This window comes from Odontesthes bonariensis, chromosome 18 (genome assembly GCF_027942865.1).
Source record: "Odontesthes bonariensis isolate fOdoBon6 chromosome 18, fOdoBon6.hap1, whole genome shotgun sequence".
Lineage (NCBI taxonomy): Eukaryota > Metazoa > Chordata > Actinopteri > Atheriniformes > Atherinopsidae > Odontesthes > Odontesthes bonariensis.
This window is the reverse complement of record NC_134523.1, coordinates 10,789,715-10,807,069: the sequence shown is the minus strand read 5'-3', so window position 1 is coordinate 10,807,069 and position 17,355 is coordinate 10,789,715. Positions and strand designations below refer to the sequence as shown.

The 17,355-nt window shown below is 42.2% G+C and overlaps 1 protein-coding gene across 6 annotated transcripts; it reads right to left on the bottom strand.

The window, feature by feature from the left end:
• Nucleotides 1–1,102: 1,102 nt before the first annotated feature.
• Nucleotides 1,103–17,073, bottom strand: LOC142368051 (uncharacterized). 6 transcript variants are annotated; one of them, XM_075450094.1, is made up of 7 exons: nucleotides 16,571–17,073; nucleotides 10,460–11,231; nucleotides 9,145–9,333; nucleotides 8,787–8,964; nucleotides 8,396–8,458; nucleotides 5,688–5,843; nucleotides 1,103–2,429 (listed from the first exon to the last, which is right to left on the bottom strand). In XM_075450094.1, the coding sequence occupies exons 1-7, from the start codon at nucleotides 16,650–16,652 to the stop codon at nucleotides 1,647–1,649; spliced, it is 2,223 nt and encodes a 740-aa protein (XP_075306209.1). In that variant the 5' UTR covers nucleotides 16,653–17,073; the 3' UTR covers nucleotides 1,103–1,646. The 6 variants fall into 6 exon arrangements, with proteins under 6 accessions (XP_075306209.1, XP_075306212.1, XP_075306210.1 ...); XM_075450097.1 differs by having other exon boundaries at nucleotides 8,871–8,964; XM_075450095.1 differs by having other exon boundaries at nucleotides 1,104–2,429; nucleotides 8,787–8,949; nucleotides 16,571–17,072.
• Nucleotides 17,074–17,355: the final 282 nt, after the last annotated feature.

Sequence of the window (17,355 nt, the reverse complement as noted above, 5' to 3'; positions counted from 1 at the left end):
GTTACAATTATAAAGAGAGGGGACAATAATGTGTTTTTACACATTATGCCCAAGTACTGCTGATTTATTTTTGTTTTTTTATATATACTTAATACATATTAATGCCAAACCTGACGGAGGGACAAGGGAAGAGGGAGAGCAAAGAAAAAGAAAGGGGAAAAAGACAGAGATACACAGAAATGAAATGGGAATATGATAAAGGACAAGAAAGGACAACTAGCTGCTACATCTGTAGAAGAACTAAACAGAAAACATCCTATGGCCTCTGTGGGGAAACCAGGCGAATAATCATCAGGAGCACCTCAAGGAAGATGAGAAAACAAAACAAAAGACAAACAACAACAACACCAGCAGCAAGTACATGAAAAATAACTGTGGATACTGATGGTTTCAAACCACAGGACGATGTGACTGAGTGAATGGAGTAATGTGTGTGTGTGCATGAACATGCAAAATATATGCTACAGGTCTTACATAAATTGTGCTCAATCGTGGATGCAGAGGGCCTATGTAAAGTATGTGAGCAAACAATAATTTGTAAATTATGTTCCAAGGTAGATCTTTGCTTAAATCTTAAACTGTTGCCAACAGGAAACATCAAATAGCTAGTGAAATCTATATACACATCTTTATGAAAAAAATTTAAATTAAAATAATAATAATAATAATAATTGTGTGTGGATGTGAATATATGTGGTGCCTGGATGCAAAACATCCACCAAAGAATAGGGCTGATAACAATCTGGTATTTAGTCAGTCAACCATTAGCAGTGCATGCTAATGGACATACATTTAAAATACCATTTCATGTAACTCTTAACAACAAAAAGATTTTAACAGCTATCATTATAGTTGAGTATTTCCTCCACAATAAAAGACGCAAATATCTCCAATTTCAACAGATGATTTAAATAATGATTTAAAACTTGAAATCTAAGATAGCATCAATATACTACAGGGCCATTTCCTCTGTTGCAATGCTTACTTTGTCCACAAGGAGAGAGCAGAGTCTCTCATATATGTACCACATGCTGCCTGCTTCTCCTCTTGCCTTCTAAACACAACACTGCATGTTTTGTTGCAACTTCTATTTATTGAGGATTAGAAACATGAAAAATACATTTTAAAAAGCTTAGTAAAACGTAAAATAATTGTACAGATTGAATAGCAAAAGATTTATATAAAACATTGATAACACTATGAAACCTTTATGAACATTATCCTCAGCGGTCGCTGACATTGGCACCATGCTAGGAGAGTTGTAAAAGCTCATTTTGAGCTTGCAGAAACCTGAGCTTTGAGTGGTTGTTATTTAACATAAAGGTGTGAATGCTTGGCTGCAGCAACAACTCAGTGATCTGTGTTTGTATCTTGGTGTATATCCATCGTTGAATTGTAGTTGCTGTTGTGTTTGTAGAGTTGTCCTAGGTCTAGTTTTCAGGACAAAGACCAGGTTCTGTCCTTATCCTCTGGGTATTAAAGTGGGAAACCAGGGTGCATAGATGGGTGGATAAAAGATGTGTAAATCACTAGTAAAAAAAAACAAAAAAATGTTAGAGCCACAATGGATGGATCACTTGATAGATTAGATCATGACAGATGTTTGTTTATTTGAATATGCAGAAATATATTGAGTGAAGGCCAGGTCATGAGAGTGGTGGCAGGGACCGGGTGCTGACTGCACTAAACTTCACTCTGGGTGGTGATGGAGGCGGCTGGGTGAGATGAGGTGATGAGGGAGATGGGCGAATGTGTCCACTCTGGTAGCCCCTCGAATTCCCAGAGTGCTCTGAGCCAGGAGCCAGACCTCTGGGCCTGCGTAGCTGAGGCGGGGTGGAGGGGCATGTGGGCATGCATTTGTTCTGGGAGGGAGAATGGGGAGAGGAAGGATGACGGGTAGGCGAGGAATAACACCCGGGTGCTGAGTGACGACTGGGTGATGGGTGCCGACTGGGTGATGGGTGACGACTGGGTGATGGGTGCCGACTGGGTGATGGGTGCCGACTGGGTGATGGGTGACGACTGGGTGATGGGTGCCGACTCGATGAGGAGTGACGGCTGGGTGAGGAGTGACGGCCGGGTGAGGAATGCCTCCCGGTCAAACGTTCACGGCTATGATGTGGGTGCTCCTTGGTGTGTTTGTGGGATCTGGGTGACTTGGGTGACTTAGGCACCTTGGGGGACCTGGACATCTTGGGTGACTTAGACACCTTGGGGGACCTGGGTGTCTTGGGTGACTTCGGTATCTTAGGTGTTTTGGGTGATCTAGAAATGGGATGGCAAGTGGTGGAGTGAGACGGAGGAGAGGTAGAGTCTCCACTGTTGGCAACCTTGTAGAGGAAGACGTCATACTGAAGTGGAGAGGTGATGTCCGAGTGCCGCTTGGCCTCTTTGGGTAGAAGCACCTCCAGGCCAATAGTGACTCCATCCTGATTTGGAAATATGGCAAGTAAAGAAGGATGCAACAATGTAGGAGATGTAGATATTCACATAGGTCAAATAATGAAATGAGGATACACAGACAAATGCTGGTGTGGATGAATTTTGAGACACTGGGCTCCTGGGTACAGACTTGATAGCAGAAGGCTACAGTCATGAAATTTAGCATCTTATCCATATAAACTTGGGTTAATATAGCACAATTGCCTATTAACACATTTGGCTAAAATGGAGCAGCATTTGTTTTGAGTCACGTGTCTTGCCGCCTGATGAATTTCAGTCCAATATTCACATTAGATCAGTTTGTTGCTTTCTACAACTTATCACTAAAAAAAAATAATCAGGAAATCAGTGTCTCTTTGCTGAAGGAAAATTGTAGGGAGGATGACAGTGAACTGTGAAGTTGAACTCTTTAAAAACTACAGTGTTGAGCTGACAACACAACAAAGCTACAACTGACCCCATTCGTCAGTCACACAACTGTCGATTGACATTTTTAGCTGAAGTAAACTTTTGAAATGCCACAACTGAAAAGAAAAAACCTTAAAGTTGATTGCAAAAGAGCAATTGCCCTGCCTGGGAGAAAAAAATGTTGTTCTCATTTCAAGAACTTTTTTTTTCTTATGTCAATGTCAATATAGTTGCCATTGAGCTTTTTAATGTGATTTTTCAAAATTGTGTGTTTTAAAAACATTGATTATGTAGCTCATGGCTGTCATCAATAAATATTTCTAAATTAGGTGGCACTCTACACCCTCCTGAAAACTCAGTTGGCTATCATCAATTAATAACCCATCAAGAAATTCCAAAATTAGAAGTGGAGGGGTTGTTGATGGTAAAAGTCATTTATTGGACTTTCCCTCAGGGGATTCGGGTGGGAGTCCCATATAAAGTTTCAGACTAAATCACTAACATGAAAGCCCCATCGTTTCACCCATTCTTTTCCTGATGAAATCCCAGACGTCACAATCAGACTGAGACAACATGTAAATGCCATCAGGCAGAAATATCTATGTTGGTACCTGACATTGTAAAACAATTAAATGCACTTGACTGACATTGAATTTAATATCAGGTTGGAAAATGGAAAAACGAGGTGAAAAAGCAGGTAAGTCAATTTAGAATTTAATCAAATTCTGGCATTTAGACAAATTCAACTATAACACAATATCTTTTTTTACGCATTTAATCTATTAAATAGTTGGTAACATTAACGTAAAAATCAATCCTTCTGACCAGAATCCAGAACTGAAATTAAATTAAAAACTCGGCTGAGAGAAAACAGTATAATTAATGAAACCTTTTGAAATGTACATTTTGCCAACGAGTCCATTTTATACTGCTGATAATGGATTTAACAATATACTGCATCAAGACTATCCAGTCAATCAAATTGATTTAATTTCAATTTCCTCAGAAATTTAGGTGATTTCTACATTATTATGGGACAGCAAAAGAGCTAAATCCATCTTTGAGTATTAAATTGAAACTTTATGAGTTTTTTGTGCAGCTAGACATAAACAGCAGAGAGGTATCAGTTTAATAATTTGCACAGCTAAGTGTCCTTTTTCCTATCCTCTTGTTTTAAGAGCAGCCATATTGTTTCTTTTTTCCCAGAGAGATTTTTATACTCTTCATACGTGTTCATTTATACACCCTGTTCTTCTTACGTGTGCACGCAACCTTAAAGCTAAGTGTTCTAAACTTGATTTAAACGGTCCCTGACTATAATTCTGTTTTTCACACCAAATATGTATATATAATTATCTTAACAATGCTGTGCTAACTTGTACAGAAACCATTAGAAAATAGCATGTCTTCTTTATGAATTAAGATAGTAATAATGGTTGACTATGAGCATGAGATGCAATTAATACAAATCAAAGGTTGTGCAATAAGCAAACACAAAAAGTGAGCACCCCTGTATGTGCTAATTAAAGAGGAGAACAAATAAATGGATATGCAATATTTCAACATTGACGCCCATTCAGTATTTAAAAAATCTGATACAATACAGGCACAGGTTAAAACTCAGTAATCCATACTTTTCCCCTAAAATTACAGTGGGTACAAGGGTGGAAAGCTTGTTTGAATTTGATATGCTGATAGAGGTCATTAAAAAAACAGAAATCAACATCAAATTGATGTTAAGTATATAATTCTACATTTCAAGCTTTTATGGTAATGCTTCTATTCACATCTTAAGAGCTGTCCATGGTTCTGGTTCTGGTTGGTGGTTCTCAGTCACCATTGTATGTTTTATGTGGTTTAATCTGTGAGCAGCAGCCTACTGTAGCACAAAAGCAGGGTCAGTCATGCATTTAGTTATCATTAGCATGGGGGCAGATGGGCAGTAGAGAGCTTATTATGAGCAGACATGCAGAAAAAAGAAAGAGCCAGAGAGAAAAGAGTCTGCAGGGAAAGTGGAGCTCATAGCAACACACAGGGACAAGCTGGATAAAATTAAAAAGATTTATTCCAACAACTGTGAACTGTAATCCTCCATGTATACCCAAAAAAGTACAAAAAGAATCTCAAGTACAATAAAGTATAATAAAACACATTGAAAACCAAGACACAGCGTGTGTAATATATGCATATAGATTCAAATATCAACTCCAAGCAATTACTTTAACCTCATGTAATCTAGACATATTCACTTATTAGCAATGTCAAACAGGAATATTTCGCAAATACAGATTCACTTAATTTCCACGTACTTCTTTTGCAAATATTAAGATTTTCAGACACTTTTCGCTGATAACACCAATGCATGCGGGCAGAAAGAGACAGTAAGGCGGGGCAGTCAGAGGCAAGGGGAAGGGAGAGGAGGGTTAGAGAAATTGGAGAACAGACAATGAAGGAATTCATTGGCCAAAGACCAAGGCAGGGCATCAGTAGAGAGGACAGTCAGTCAGTAGTTGGTCCAAGCCAGAGATTTTAGTCCAGCATTAGAGGCAGAAAGAGGAAGGAAAAGAGGCAGCAGCGCCACTACATGATCAGTAAGAGCATGGCAGCCTTGTAAACAGAACTTTTGTGCTTCTCAAGTTGGATCTTTAAATTCCTGTTGTGCTCACTTCTGACATAAGGTCTTACTATACTGTTAGAGACTCGGTATGCACTGAGCAAGGTGTAAACGATGTTAGACTAGAAGCTTTGTGTGCGCTGGAAATATTTTGGTCTGATTCCCCACCAGGACACTTTATCATGTGGTGACATTACACCAGGTTGTTCTGGAGCGTGTTTACCTCAGCATTTTCCTCTGTGTTGTTGGGGGTGTGGCCGTGGACGACAGAGGCAGGACGGTTGTTCTCCTGCTTGGGGGAATGGGAGTTGAGGATGTTCATAGACCCCTCTTCCTTGGGTTGAGGGGACTTTGCTTGGTTGTCTTTTTGAGGTTCATCCTACGGGGGAGAGTTAGTTACTATTTACACATGCATGATGAGCTGAGATATACATATATATATATATATATATATATATATATATATATATATAAAAGCTTCTTGACATCTACACTTGCAGAATATGCACATTACAAGTGGATCGGTTCCTTATCTTTGAATATTTTGAGTGTGAATCTGTGTGCACCTGTAATAAAGCCTTTACGAAGAGATGAGCGAGAATTTACTTCTCCTCCCAGTTAAGGATGGAAGTTAATTGAGGGAAGCACACTCCAAACCAAGAGAAAAGGTAGCAATGGCACGGACATTGCAGGATTTTTGGCCATAGAGAAATTTACAAATAGCTACAGTATATTAAGACAGAAATTATAAACATGAAGCTCCGTAATGTCTCGACTCATTTATAAAATCTAGGGGTGGGAAACGATTACAATTTTTTATCTAATTAATCACATGATTTCCCTGATTAATCACGATTAATCGCATTTGTATTCAAAATCCAAAAAGTTATTCAAAAGTAGTCTATAGCCTTTAGCATTTAGTTTTATTTTAAATGTTCTGCCATGTGAATGAAAGTGCCATAACATTTGTTGTGCAAACACACTTTTAACATCAGCATTTTTATGTAGTTTTTATGTAGAAGCCTCGCTCCACTGTCTGTTTCCTTGAATGACTTGCTGCTATCAGTTGTGTGTTTTTTTCTTGAAGTGATATTTTAGACTGGAAGTTTATTTTTGAAATACGTGCTTTTATGTTGAAATAAGTAAAACAGGAAGTAGCGCTGGTTAGCTCCATGATGAGCTTCACACTGAGACCGAGGAGCACCTGTAACGCTGAGGTTACCTGCTAGTTCATTTTCATTTTATTACTCCATGCTTCGTGGTGTTTGCTGTAACTGTGTGAATGTGATGCATTCAACAGACTTTTACAATAATAAAACCTGCGTTAATGCGCGATAAAATATTTATCTGCTTTAAATAATTAAAAAGTTAACGCGATAATAACGAGTTAATTCGCCCAGCCCTAATAAAATCATAATTTTTGGGGGGGATTCCACTTAAATAGGTTTACATGTACAGATTAGGGTAAAAAAAACAAAAACATATCTTTTTCATTTTTCACATTGCTGCATATTCTGTCAGCTCCTGTTTCATTCAGGCACCAAATATTTTTCTTGGTTATATCAAGAAGTGAAGGAATGCAAAAGTGCAATGAAAAGGGGGGAAAAACCCCAAAATCACCACATGGACTTACATATGGACTTGTATGGTCACCTTTACCTAATTAACTAATCATATCATTACATTTAGAAAAAAAAATAGCAACACTTATCACTCCTATGACATTTTAAAAGTGCACTGCAAACCATGTGCCTGCAGGGGCTTTTTAGCCTCTGGACCCGACATTTAGAGCATCCGGCAGTCACAAAAACTCATCTATAATCGCTGCAGGGAAATGCCAGCTCAGCTCTGAGAGCGAAAGCGAATGTTGAAGAAAACAAGCCACAATTTGTTCGCTTCAGTTTGTTCAGCCAAGTGTGGGCAATGGACTGACAATGCGTATGATTTTGAAAATCTATCAGCATGAGCTTGTGTTTGTAGATTTGTGTCAACTGTACGCCGTCATCAGTCAGATGACAAGCATCTCACTGATGCTTGTTTGTAACTATTGTTTTTGTGTCAGTACGTAAATGTTCGAGCCATTCATGTATTGGCCTGTCACAGTCATCTGAAGGTCATGGGCACAGCAGGCGGTAAATAGGACAACATTGATCGGCCACACTCGCTACTGCCAGACACGACTCACTAAGTGCGCTTTCATGCACCAAATGTCGGACTCGGAAAGTATAGTCATAGTTCTTTTGGTTTATCTCATATGCCTCACACAGCACACAATTTGTGGTTAATCTGTGCTTGTATTTTCTTTTGTGAAGAAGAGTCTCCATTGATTTTTGGTATAGAAGTTTAACCATGCTTCAGTTACCTTACATAGAGTTTTGGCTCAGTAACCCAGTAGGCCAATGCTATTGATTACTACAAACAGGGACACATAATACTGCCAGCAAACAGCCACAGAGAGACACAGACAGAAATTAATTTCCATTTCCATTTACACACACTTATACGCCGCTATAATGCAATTCATAGCAGCACGGCATGCGCATCCTGTAGAAGAGAACTGGGTAGGGAAGAGCTGCGCATGGGCCTAAAATGGCTGTGTGTGCTGTATGAGGAGTGAGCACGGGAACAAAATGGAGGCTCAGCTGCCATATTGAGCTACTCAGGAAGCTGCATAGGCACAGGTAAGAGAGGCAGCGAATGAGGGAGCCTGCTATATATTCACTGTGTGGTGACTACATTACTCCTCAAACAACAGGCTGAAGGAAGCCTCGCAGGAGGTGATCAATCATTTCACCTGGAGTGTGCATGGACCAGATGCGGGAAATAGATGGTGGAGGTGAGGTTTTGCAGCAAATTTGGCAAGTTTAAAGCAAAGCCAAGGAGAAAAGGGGAAACTGCTGCAGGCAATGTGGACGTCTTCACTGTGCTTACCTGTAAGTGGTTATAAGGGTTTCTGTGTTTATAATCCCAGGTATATCTTGCTGTTGGTGACTTCTGAGAGAATTGGTGAGTATAAAAACCATTAAACAGAGGCATACTGTATATATATTTTGATTTAAAAGAACCAGTTTTGGAGTGTTTGCAGTTAGTAGCTGATTATACTCAGCAATTCAGCACAGACGGATGGCAAGCATGCACACAAACGTGACGACAGGACAAAACATAGACATAAATTAGATTGAATCACTACTCTAGCTGGCAGGGAGACATAGGAGAGAACATAATGAGGGGGAGAGGAAAACAGACAAACAGACCTAAGAGAAAAAAAGAATGAGCTGGGATAAGGGAGAGAAGAGCAAACATGAGGTGAGTTGGGGCATACCTGACAGATAATGTTGTCATAGTACGCCAGGTTGTGAGTATGAGCTTGGGGAGCAGGCGGAGGGGTGTCACACAGTTTCCTTACGTTTGGCTGTGAGCCGTCAGCTGTTGTTGAAACCGAGAGGCCGTCAGTCTGTGGCTCGCTGCTCTGTTGGCGGTACTTACTGCAAGAATACAGACTTCACAGTAAATTCAAATCAATTAAACTAGAGCCACAAGCTTTTATTGGATGAAGACATTATCTGTTGTTAGCTTTTGAATTCTTTTTTTTTAGCTGACACCAAAAAAGTTACAGCCAAACTCACACAGTGTCTCTCACAACTACTATTTTTACATTTTCACACTCCAGCCACACAGACCTGCGCTTGCGAAGGCGCCTGTTCTCGTTCTTCAGGCGGTAGAGTCTCTTGGCGAAGAAAACAATGATCATGAGGAGCAGGAGGAGCACGAAAGAGGCCACGCCCACCACCACACACAACACCTGGAACTCTGTGACTGCCCATTCACAGCGCATGCCTTTGTTCCAGATATATTCCTGTACATTGCACCTGGAATCAAATAGATAAAAAGAGAATAGAAGAAGAAATGGGGGCCATATTAGCCATAATAATCTCAAGTAATGCTTTAAGCTTGCAGACAGCTACTCTTCTGACCCGCTGTCTTAAAAAGCCAAAGACAATAGGTTTCTCCACAGTACACTGGCAGATTGATCATATTTACGCCTACAACACATACAACAGAATAAAGAGTGTAATATGGTACTCAGTACTCTTGACATGGTGTTCTGAGACCTGTCTAGCAAAGCAGGGATTCTTCCTGCAGCCTAGCTTTTAATGAGATCAAAGGATCAGAGCATGTGCATGGATCTGGGCTCGTGCGCATTTGATTCATATACCTTTTCTTTCTGTGCACTTGCATGCAAGTATTTGAGTGCTTTTCGAAAATATGCAAGACATACTTGAGTGTGTATGTATGTGTGCGTGTGCATGCATTTGTGTGTAATATCCCTCAGAAGGAAGAATAAGATGAGCAACAGTTTGCTTCCAAGCTTACAGTGAAGTTGCAGGACTGGGCAGATGGTTGCAAGGCAAACGTACGGACTTGCGTGTGTGTGAGCGTGTTTGTGTGTCTGAGTATTACACATATGTTCACGGGGAGTGAGTGTGTGTGCCTTTCGCTATTATTTGTGTGATCTTCACTGGCCTTACTTGTATTGTAATGTATAATCTTCCTCATGCTTTCTTTACGTGTGTGTACTGCATGTGTATATCAGCAGCCCACAGACGCACACTGCCTTTACCCCCTACCTCAAAAGAGTAGCTAATCCTTTTGGGACCCTGCTGTGATTTTGAAGAACCCTCATGACACATTAAGCCAGCCTTCTGTCTCTGTGTGTTTGTTCAGTGGGTGTTTGCTTGTCTGTGGTGTCCTAAATCTTTTCTTTTGTTTTGGAGCACAAACACATTGGAAATTATTCCAAAGAGACAAATGAAAAAGAGGATATTGTTGTACTTCAGCTGTACACACACGAGTGCCAGTTGTTCATCATAAAAGTCACAGCCTGCTTACTAATCCCTAAGCATTACAAAAGTAAATGAATGTCTTGTATTCCTCATTTCAATTTGCCTAAAGACAACATTCCAGCTGACCTCGCAGAATTTCCATGAATCTCACCTGCAGAAGGCTCCCATTCCTGCCACGACGGTGCACACTCCTCCATTGAAGCAGAAATTGGGTTCTATGTCACACTGGGAAACACACACCCCAGGTCCAGACAGCACAAAGCCCAGCCTGCAGCCATCTGCACCCATGGCGCCACCTACACCTAACCCATCACTGCTGTCTGGCACTGGCATGGGAGGAGCTGGTAAAGATGGCCCACTGTCCATGTTTGGGCTCACATTGTCGGGAACAGCAGGAGAACCAGCAAGCAGTGGATTTTCATCTTCCATGTCAGCTAGGGGTGAAATGGTGGGCTCAGGCTCTGGGGTTGTATCTAATGCTGAGAGGTCATCGTCAGGAGACAGGTAGTCATAAAAATCGGAGAGTGTCCATGCAGTAGGGTCTCCACCCTTCTGCTTTTGGGGTTTCGGGTTTTTTTCCCAATCCAGAGCAACATCAGAGGGCACAACATCAGGTGCAGGACTGTGAAACTCTACAGTGATGACGCCATCCGATAAAGGATTCCCAGGTTGGTCTGGCCCCGCTCCTCCAGCAGTTAGCTCCTCCATCACAGATGGGTCCTCTTCTACGAAATCCTGGTGGCGGCGTTTATGAAAACGACGATGTCCGAAGAAGCTGAGAGGGAGTTTGGGACCAATCCCTGCCCCAATCAGGTGTTCTCTCTCTGCTGAGTCATCACTCAGCACCATCCTGGTGTCCGAGGCCTCTTTGTTGACAGATGAGTGATTGCGGTGATGGTGGCGCTTGACTAATGAATGCTTCCCTGTCAATCAGACACAAAAAGGATGTTGAGTAGACCAGTGGTTTAATATTGCGTATACACATCTTTGAGAGAGCAACAACAAACATTAAAAAAAAACTGCAACTGTTTTTAAAGGCTTTCATAACCAAAAGGAAGAAAGGTGAGGTGGCATTCATGTGCAAAATTGATTTAGTGGCTTGAATATTATTGTCAGTACAGAACAATGACAGACAACAGTGGAAGTTTGACTGTTATTTCTGTCATCTTATCTGAATGTAGATGAATAAAGTTAAAAATTCACGCCATTGATTGATTCCAAAGTTTTGACTTTTTGAGTTTTCCTTATTTGTTCTCATTATTTCTGGGAAAAAATCTTGAGGATGTTCAAGGCTATTCTTCCAGGGAAATACATCACACCATTCCCCGCAAACTCTGCTGATTTTGATAAAACACCTTTAATGACTTCAGGAGAAAAATGGCTCCCTAAAATACTTTGCTCTGTCTCACTGTAAAAGAGCAAAGTCATTAATCGTTGGAGATATGAGAACAACGGATGGAGTCTTGAGCATGCAGTCAGAATGTGGTGATGTAGGATTAGGCGCAGTGACTGACTGACCAATGTGCTCTAGTGACTGAGACTTGGTGAGGATTAGATTAGGATTTGGAGCTAGTGGTCAGAGGCTAACTGCCCAAGCTCTTCTCCTACACTTGACAATCTGCAAAGGATGGTGCTCATGCATACCAAAGGAACAAAGATATACAGACTGACGGCTATGCTTAAAAGCTAACATAGAGCAGGCTGCTAACTGTCCACCCTTTATAAAGTAATGATGTACAGCCAGACATTAAATTCTACATAAGTGTGGAGAAGTTGAAATCTCACTCTCCAAAAATAGCAGATTTGGAAGAAATTCTGTGGACTACAAGAAAATAAAACATTTTTATAAAGTCATATATACAAGATTTCCTATTGATGGAAAGGAACAGACATAGTCTCATAACAGTGCTGCATCAGCACTGTGGAGATAGGTCTGTCTGCACCTGTTATCATTTCTGGCATTGGAGGGAAAAGTGCCTTGTTTTTTGCATTTCTTTAAAACAATCGCAATGGTTTGGCCAGTGAAAACAAGAGCAAGTAGCCAATCAGTACGCCTGTACTTACTGACAAAATAATTTTGTATTTTTCTATGAGTTTGTATGACAATACAAAGACAGAGTTATGACCTTTTGTATTTTGAGTGTAAAGGCTCTAGCATGGTTGCCGCGTCTGCTCGCGCGAGCGGTGTTGATGACGTCACGAGTTCGTGCCCGCCATAGGACCCTATATAGTGGCGCAAGTCGTTGCGCGCCAGTAGTTGCAATTTTCTCCGTCACAGAGGTGGCGCTGCTTACCACTACTCTACAAGCACGAAAGTGGAGAAGAAAACAATGCCGCTGTCAAGAGCAAGAATACTGTAATTAATGATACTGCTGGAGTTTTCGGATCATTTTAAGTTTTTAATTCAGTTAAAAGAGGTGAAGGTTTGAAGCCCCCGGCATCAACTGAGTCTCTGCCCTCTTCTTTGCCTTCACGTATCTGTCCCGTAGCTTCTTCCACACATTCTTACAGAACTCTCCCTCTTTCCCCAAAGTTCTGCCCATCTCTGTGCACCAGTTTGGGGAGTTTACGTGCTCCCTGTGCTGTTTCACTGCAGTTTCGTACAGCTGCCTGTACAAACGCACCTCCTCATTGAGCCTGGTCTTACATCGGTCCATCCGGTTCGTTGTGCTCGGCGCCGCCAAGTTACAAAAATCGACTGGTGCACGACAACGCGCTGCGCCGTCTGTTCAAGGGAAGCGCCAAACGTCATTTTGACGTCACGGTCCACCACCGCCGTGACAGACGCGGCAACCATGCTACCGCCTTAATTAGCTCGATTTGTAAATGGATGTATCCTCGTATGGAAATGCCAATATAAGATGCTGTGCATCTGTGGATGTTTTGGAAAAGTTTCGCTATTTGCATTCTCGCTGGGAGTTCATCTTCCCCTCTATATGCTAAATTAACCATCGAGACATAAAATTGCAATGTTTCTCTGCAAATGCTTGAGCAACGTGCACAAAGATGTGCATCATCAACAAGCAAACAGTGGGGTGCTGTGGTTTCTGGTGCCTTTTTCTTCCTAGATCATTAAAAAAAAATCTATTTGTACTAATATTGCTTCAATTACAAAGAAAGAAAGAAAGAAAAAAGCAAAGACTGGCCTAGTACTTCTGCACAAATGGCCAAACTCATGAAAATACTGGGGTACACGGCTTCTCTGCCACTGCGACCCAGAAATCCCTGTGTCCAAGAAGATTACTGCTGTCCGTATCTGGCACTTCATTCAGAGCTAGTACAAAAACCATACGAACGTGCCTCGACTCACGAAGACTTGTGATGGCTGAGGAGCCACGAGATTCACCTCACACACACAGCACAGTTGCCATGGTGAGAAGTAAAGAGGTGCCATGTTGAAAGAGGGAACAGAGTGAGGGAGCTGCAGCGGAAACAGAGAATCCAGTGTTGGTGCTCCTTGTCTCTTGTTTCCCAATCAATTGGCCAGCCAATGAGTTAAGTATTCTCTGCCAACTCCATCTCTGGGAAAGAACAGAGGTGAAATGAACCCACTTGGTTCGTGAAAGAGACATACTCCAGCGGCTCAAACTGATTACGGCGGACTCAGTTTTCATTTAGAGCTTCATTCTGCCAATTTGTTCTCTGTTGAGACTTGGATGCTGCATCCTGTCAGGAGCTGGCAGTCTTCATGGCGGTTACAAGAGGAAAAGGGAACATGACGAGATTACAAGGCCACGATGATCAAACTGAATGCACAAGCCTCTGCTGAACTATGTGATTTCTGTCTCAGGAATGATTTGCACCTTTAACCGGTGCTTAGCTCTTAACCTCCAGAATCACACTGGGCATGTCACCATGGTAACAAGTTTTACCTGAGGTCACTGTGATTGGTTAGAGTGCAGACTCCCAGCAGCCTTGCCAACAGCACACAGAGGAAATGATGAAAAGAACCCTGCACACAATGTTGAATAGACACTACAAAGATGCTGACCACCACCACTTCCGTCAGTTGTAAGGTGCTGGTCAGAGAGCTGATTTGATATGTCAAATTTTTTTTTTTATGTTTAATAATATTAACAATCAACCTATGTTCTTTTGCTTCTTCAGCGTATTTCTTATGTGTTTCCAAAACCCTGAATTAGCCAACCTGTGACCACCAGCCATTATATTGTGTGAATTTTAGGTTTCCAAACTATAAATAGCATCCTCCTTTGTGTGTGTGGTTGGGTTTGAGAGATGCTGATGATCTGATCTGTTGTGGCATATCATGAGGGCTCTGGGGCTGCAGGGCAGATGGACCTCACAGTATGCAGTCTCTTAGATATTGGAAACTTAACACACACTCACTCACATGCCAGCACACCCAAGAGTCTGGATTCGATCCACTTTGTTTGACATGGCCACGTCAAATAAAGTTCACTATCTCATGCCTGTGGTTTGAATAGCTACTGAACTGATCAATTGGAGAAGAACATATTTGAAAGGCAGGTGATTTTCCTTTAAATATTGAAATGAAATGAAATTGTCAAAAGGAAAAATCATGGGTTGAGACTTGGTCCTTCTGGACAGTATACATAAAATATCTTTCGGGTTCAGGCTGCTGCTTGGAAAAGATGACAAAATTAAAGATTTGTGATTTAATAATAGAAATGGTTCGGAGCCTTTGCAATTTGGGCTCAAGGGAATTGCTAAGAGCAATATTCTGACATGAGCATCCATTCATTCATCCATTTTCTATACCTGCTTATTCGAATTCAGGGTCAGGAGGGGGGTCGGAGCCTATCCCAGCTGCCATTGGGCGAGAGGCAGGATACACCCTGGACAACTCTCTGACATGGCCATAAATCTAATAATCTACAACGTTAATGTCAAACTGATTGATAAAGGGAATAATTGTAAGCAAAATGTTGTGCTTAACCTACAGCATACCTTCAGTTTTGAACTGAAAATGGGGATGAAAAGATGCTACATTCACCAAACCTTTGCAGGAGCTTCCAATGTGTTTCTATATGTGTTTGATCTATTACAGATCTATTCAACCAAATATAAGAAGGAAAAATGTGAGACATCTTAAATCCTTTTTTCCCCAGGTGGCTCACATTGGCATGAATAATAAAATACGACAAACTCCTAATCAATCGTATCCCCCGTCAATTGGTGTCTGTGGTTAAAATCATGAGTGGGACAACGCCAGACATAGAGGCCTATAAATAAATATATATAACAGTTAATGCCTGGTTACACATTGAGGCCGAGAGATGCGGCGAGCAGGCGAGGCGCGGGGTTCAGTTGCTGCGCGCGACGGCGTCAACCCCAGCGACCCCGTGAGTGCGCGCGAGCTACCCTGTTGCTGGGCAGCGGCAGCACTCAATTCTACGTTCAACATTTCTTTCCTTATTGCCACTACTCAGGGAGCAAGCGCGCGCGTGTGAGCCATAAGGACGGGCAAAGCAGAGATGGGCTGTGATGTGAGATGTTCGTTCTTGCTTTGGGCAGTGTGTCCTGCGTGATAGACAGTGAATGAGTAGAAAGGACCAGTGTGGACCGTCAAGTTCCCCTGAATGTCTGGAGGAATTCGATGCTTTCAGCGCCATGAATGAGCCTCCTGTAGCCTGACCACGGTGCGCCTAATCCCGCCTTTGTCTAGGATATAGAGGCGCAACGGCCAGTCACAACGGCAGAACTGAGCTGTGAAATGTCTCTCTACAGGCGTACCACTCCTCACTCTGAAGATGTACTAAAGCTGATAACAGTTCGTCTTTAAATTAGGCCTAATTTCGGGGGAAGAGTTGCTTTTCACACTTTGAATGGACATGATATTGGCTGACATATTGCCACAGCAACGGTTCAAGAGCCATTACTGATCAATAGCAACGACAGAAAATACGAAATCATAGGCCTACTAATGGCAAATAATTGATTGTTTCTCAGTGTAACTGTATTTATGGTCCGTGGAGAAATTAGGAGGATGTGGCATTATTGCCAGAAGCAGTGGCTAAACAATGCATTTAAGATATCAGTGTCAATTTATTCAAGATCAGTGCTCAAAAATTAATAAGTGACCCCTCAGTACTGAACGGAAACACTAATATTATCACCAGTTTCCAGGTTTCTAAGTTGCATCTCTATGCCGTAGCTTGACATTTTATCATTTTTTTAATCAAATCCATGCAGGTGAGATCTGATTCGCGCACGGGCGCGCTTCCTGCACAAATAGCCAAACATAGCCTGCTCACACGCACAGGGTGGGACATGGGCTTACCTTGAACATACAAGGGGATGATGACCATAGAGATGGTCAGAAGGACCTGCCAGGTTGCCAAACGACTGTCTCGGCGCGCCATAATGTTGGTTATTCCTATGACAAGGTGATGCGAACTCTGATTCCTTCCCTTGTCTCACCGGTCAGATGTAGCTACAATAATCCTCACAGCAAGTTCAGATCTTGTCAGTTTTCGCCATGCCGCCTTTATCCTCTCCGACGCGCGCTTATGTGTGTGACCGATTTAACGGCACGGGTTCGGTTCCATTATCCCAGGTGGCAGCCCTCTCCCCCACACCTTTTGCGCGCGTGTCACTCGATCTGCGCTTTGGAGACAGTGGGCAGCGGCACTGCAAGGAGTTGTAGTATTGCGCGCGACCAGCGGAAGGTCCGCAGACGAGAATTTAATGACACAGGATTTGTCGCCGCTTCCCTCTACGCCTGCACGCGAGCTGTGTAGCCTTTTTCCTCAGCTACATCGGCGCAGAGCGGCACGGCGCGCGCGCAGCAACGCGTTTGGGTGTCAAAGTGTCAGCACACACACACATACACACACACCCTGAATGCTCCCCTGTGTCCAGCCTCAGCCTATAGCTTATATGGGTGGATGTGAGATTTATGCTTGGTCTGTTGTCAGTGGTTGTCAATATGCTCGATTTTACACCCCAGCTAATGTGTGTGAGAGCACAATATGCGTGTCTCTTGCTGGGTGTTTTTTATATGTCAGTAGGTTATGGGTGCATGTTGCCTTTGGCCAACAAGGAGGTTTGCGTGTGTGTGCGTGT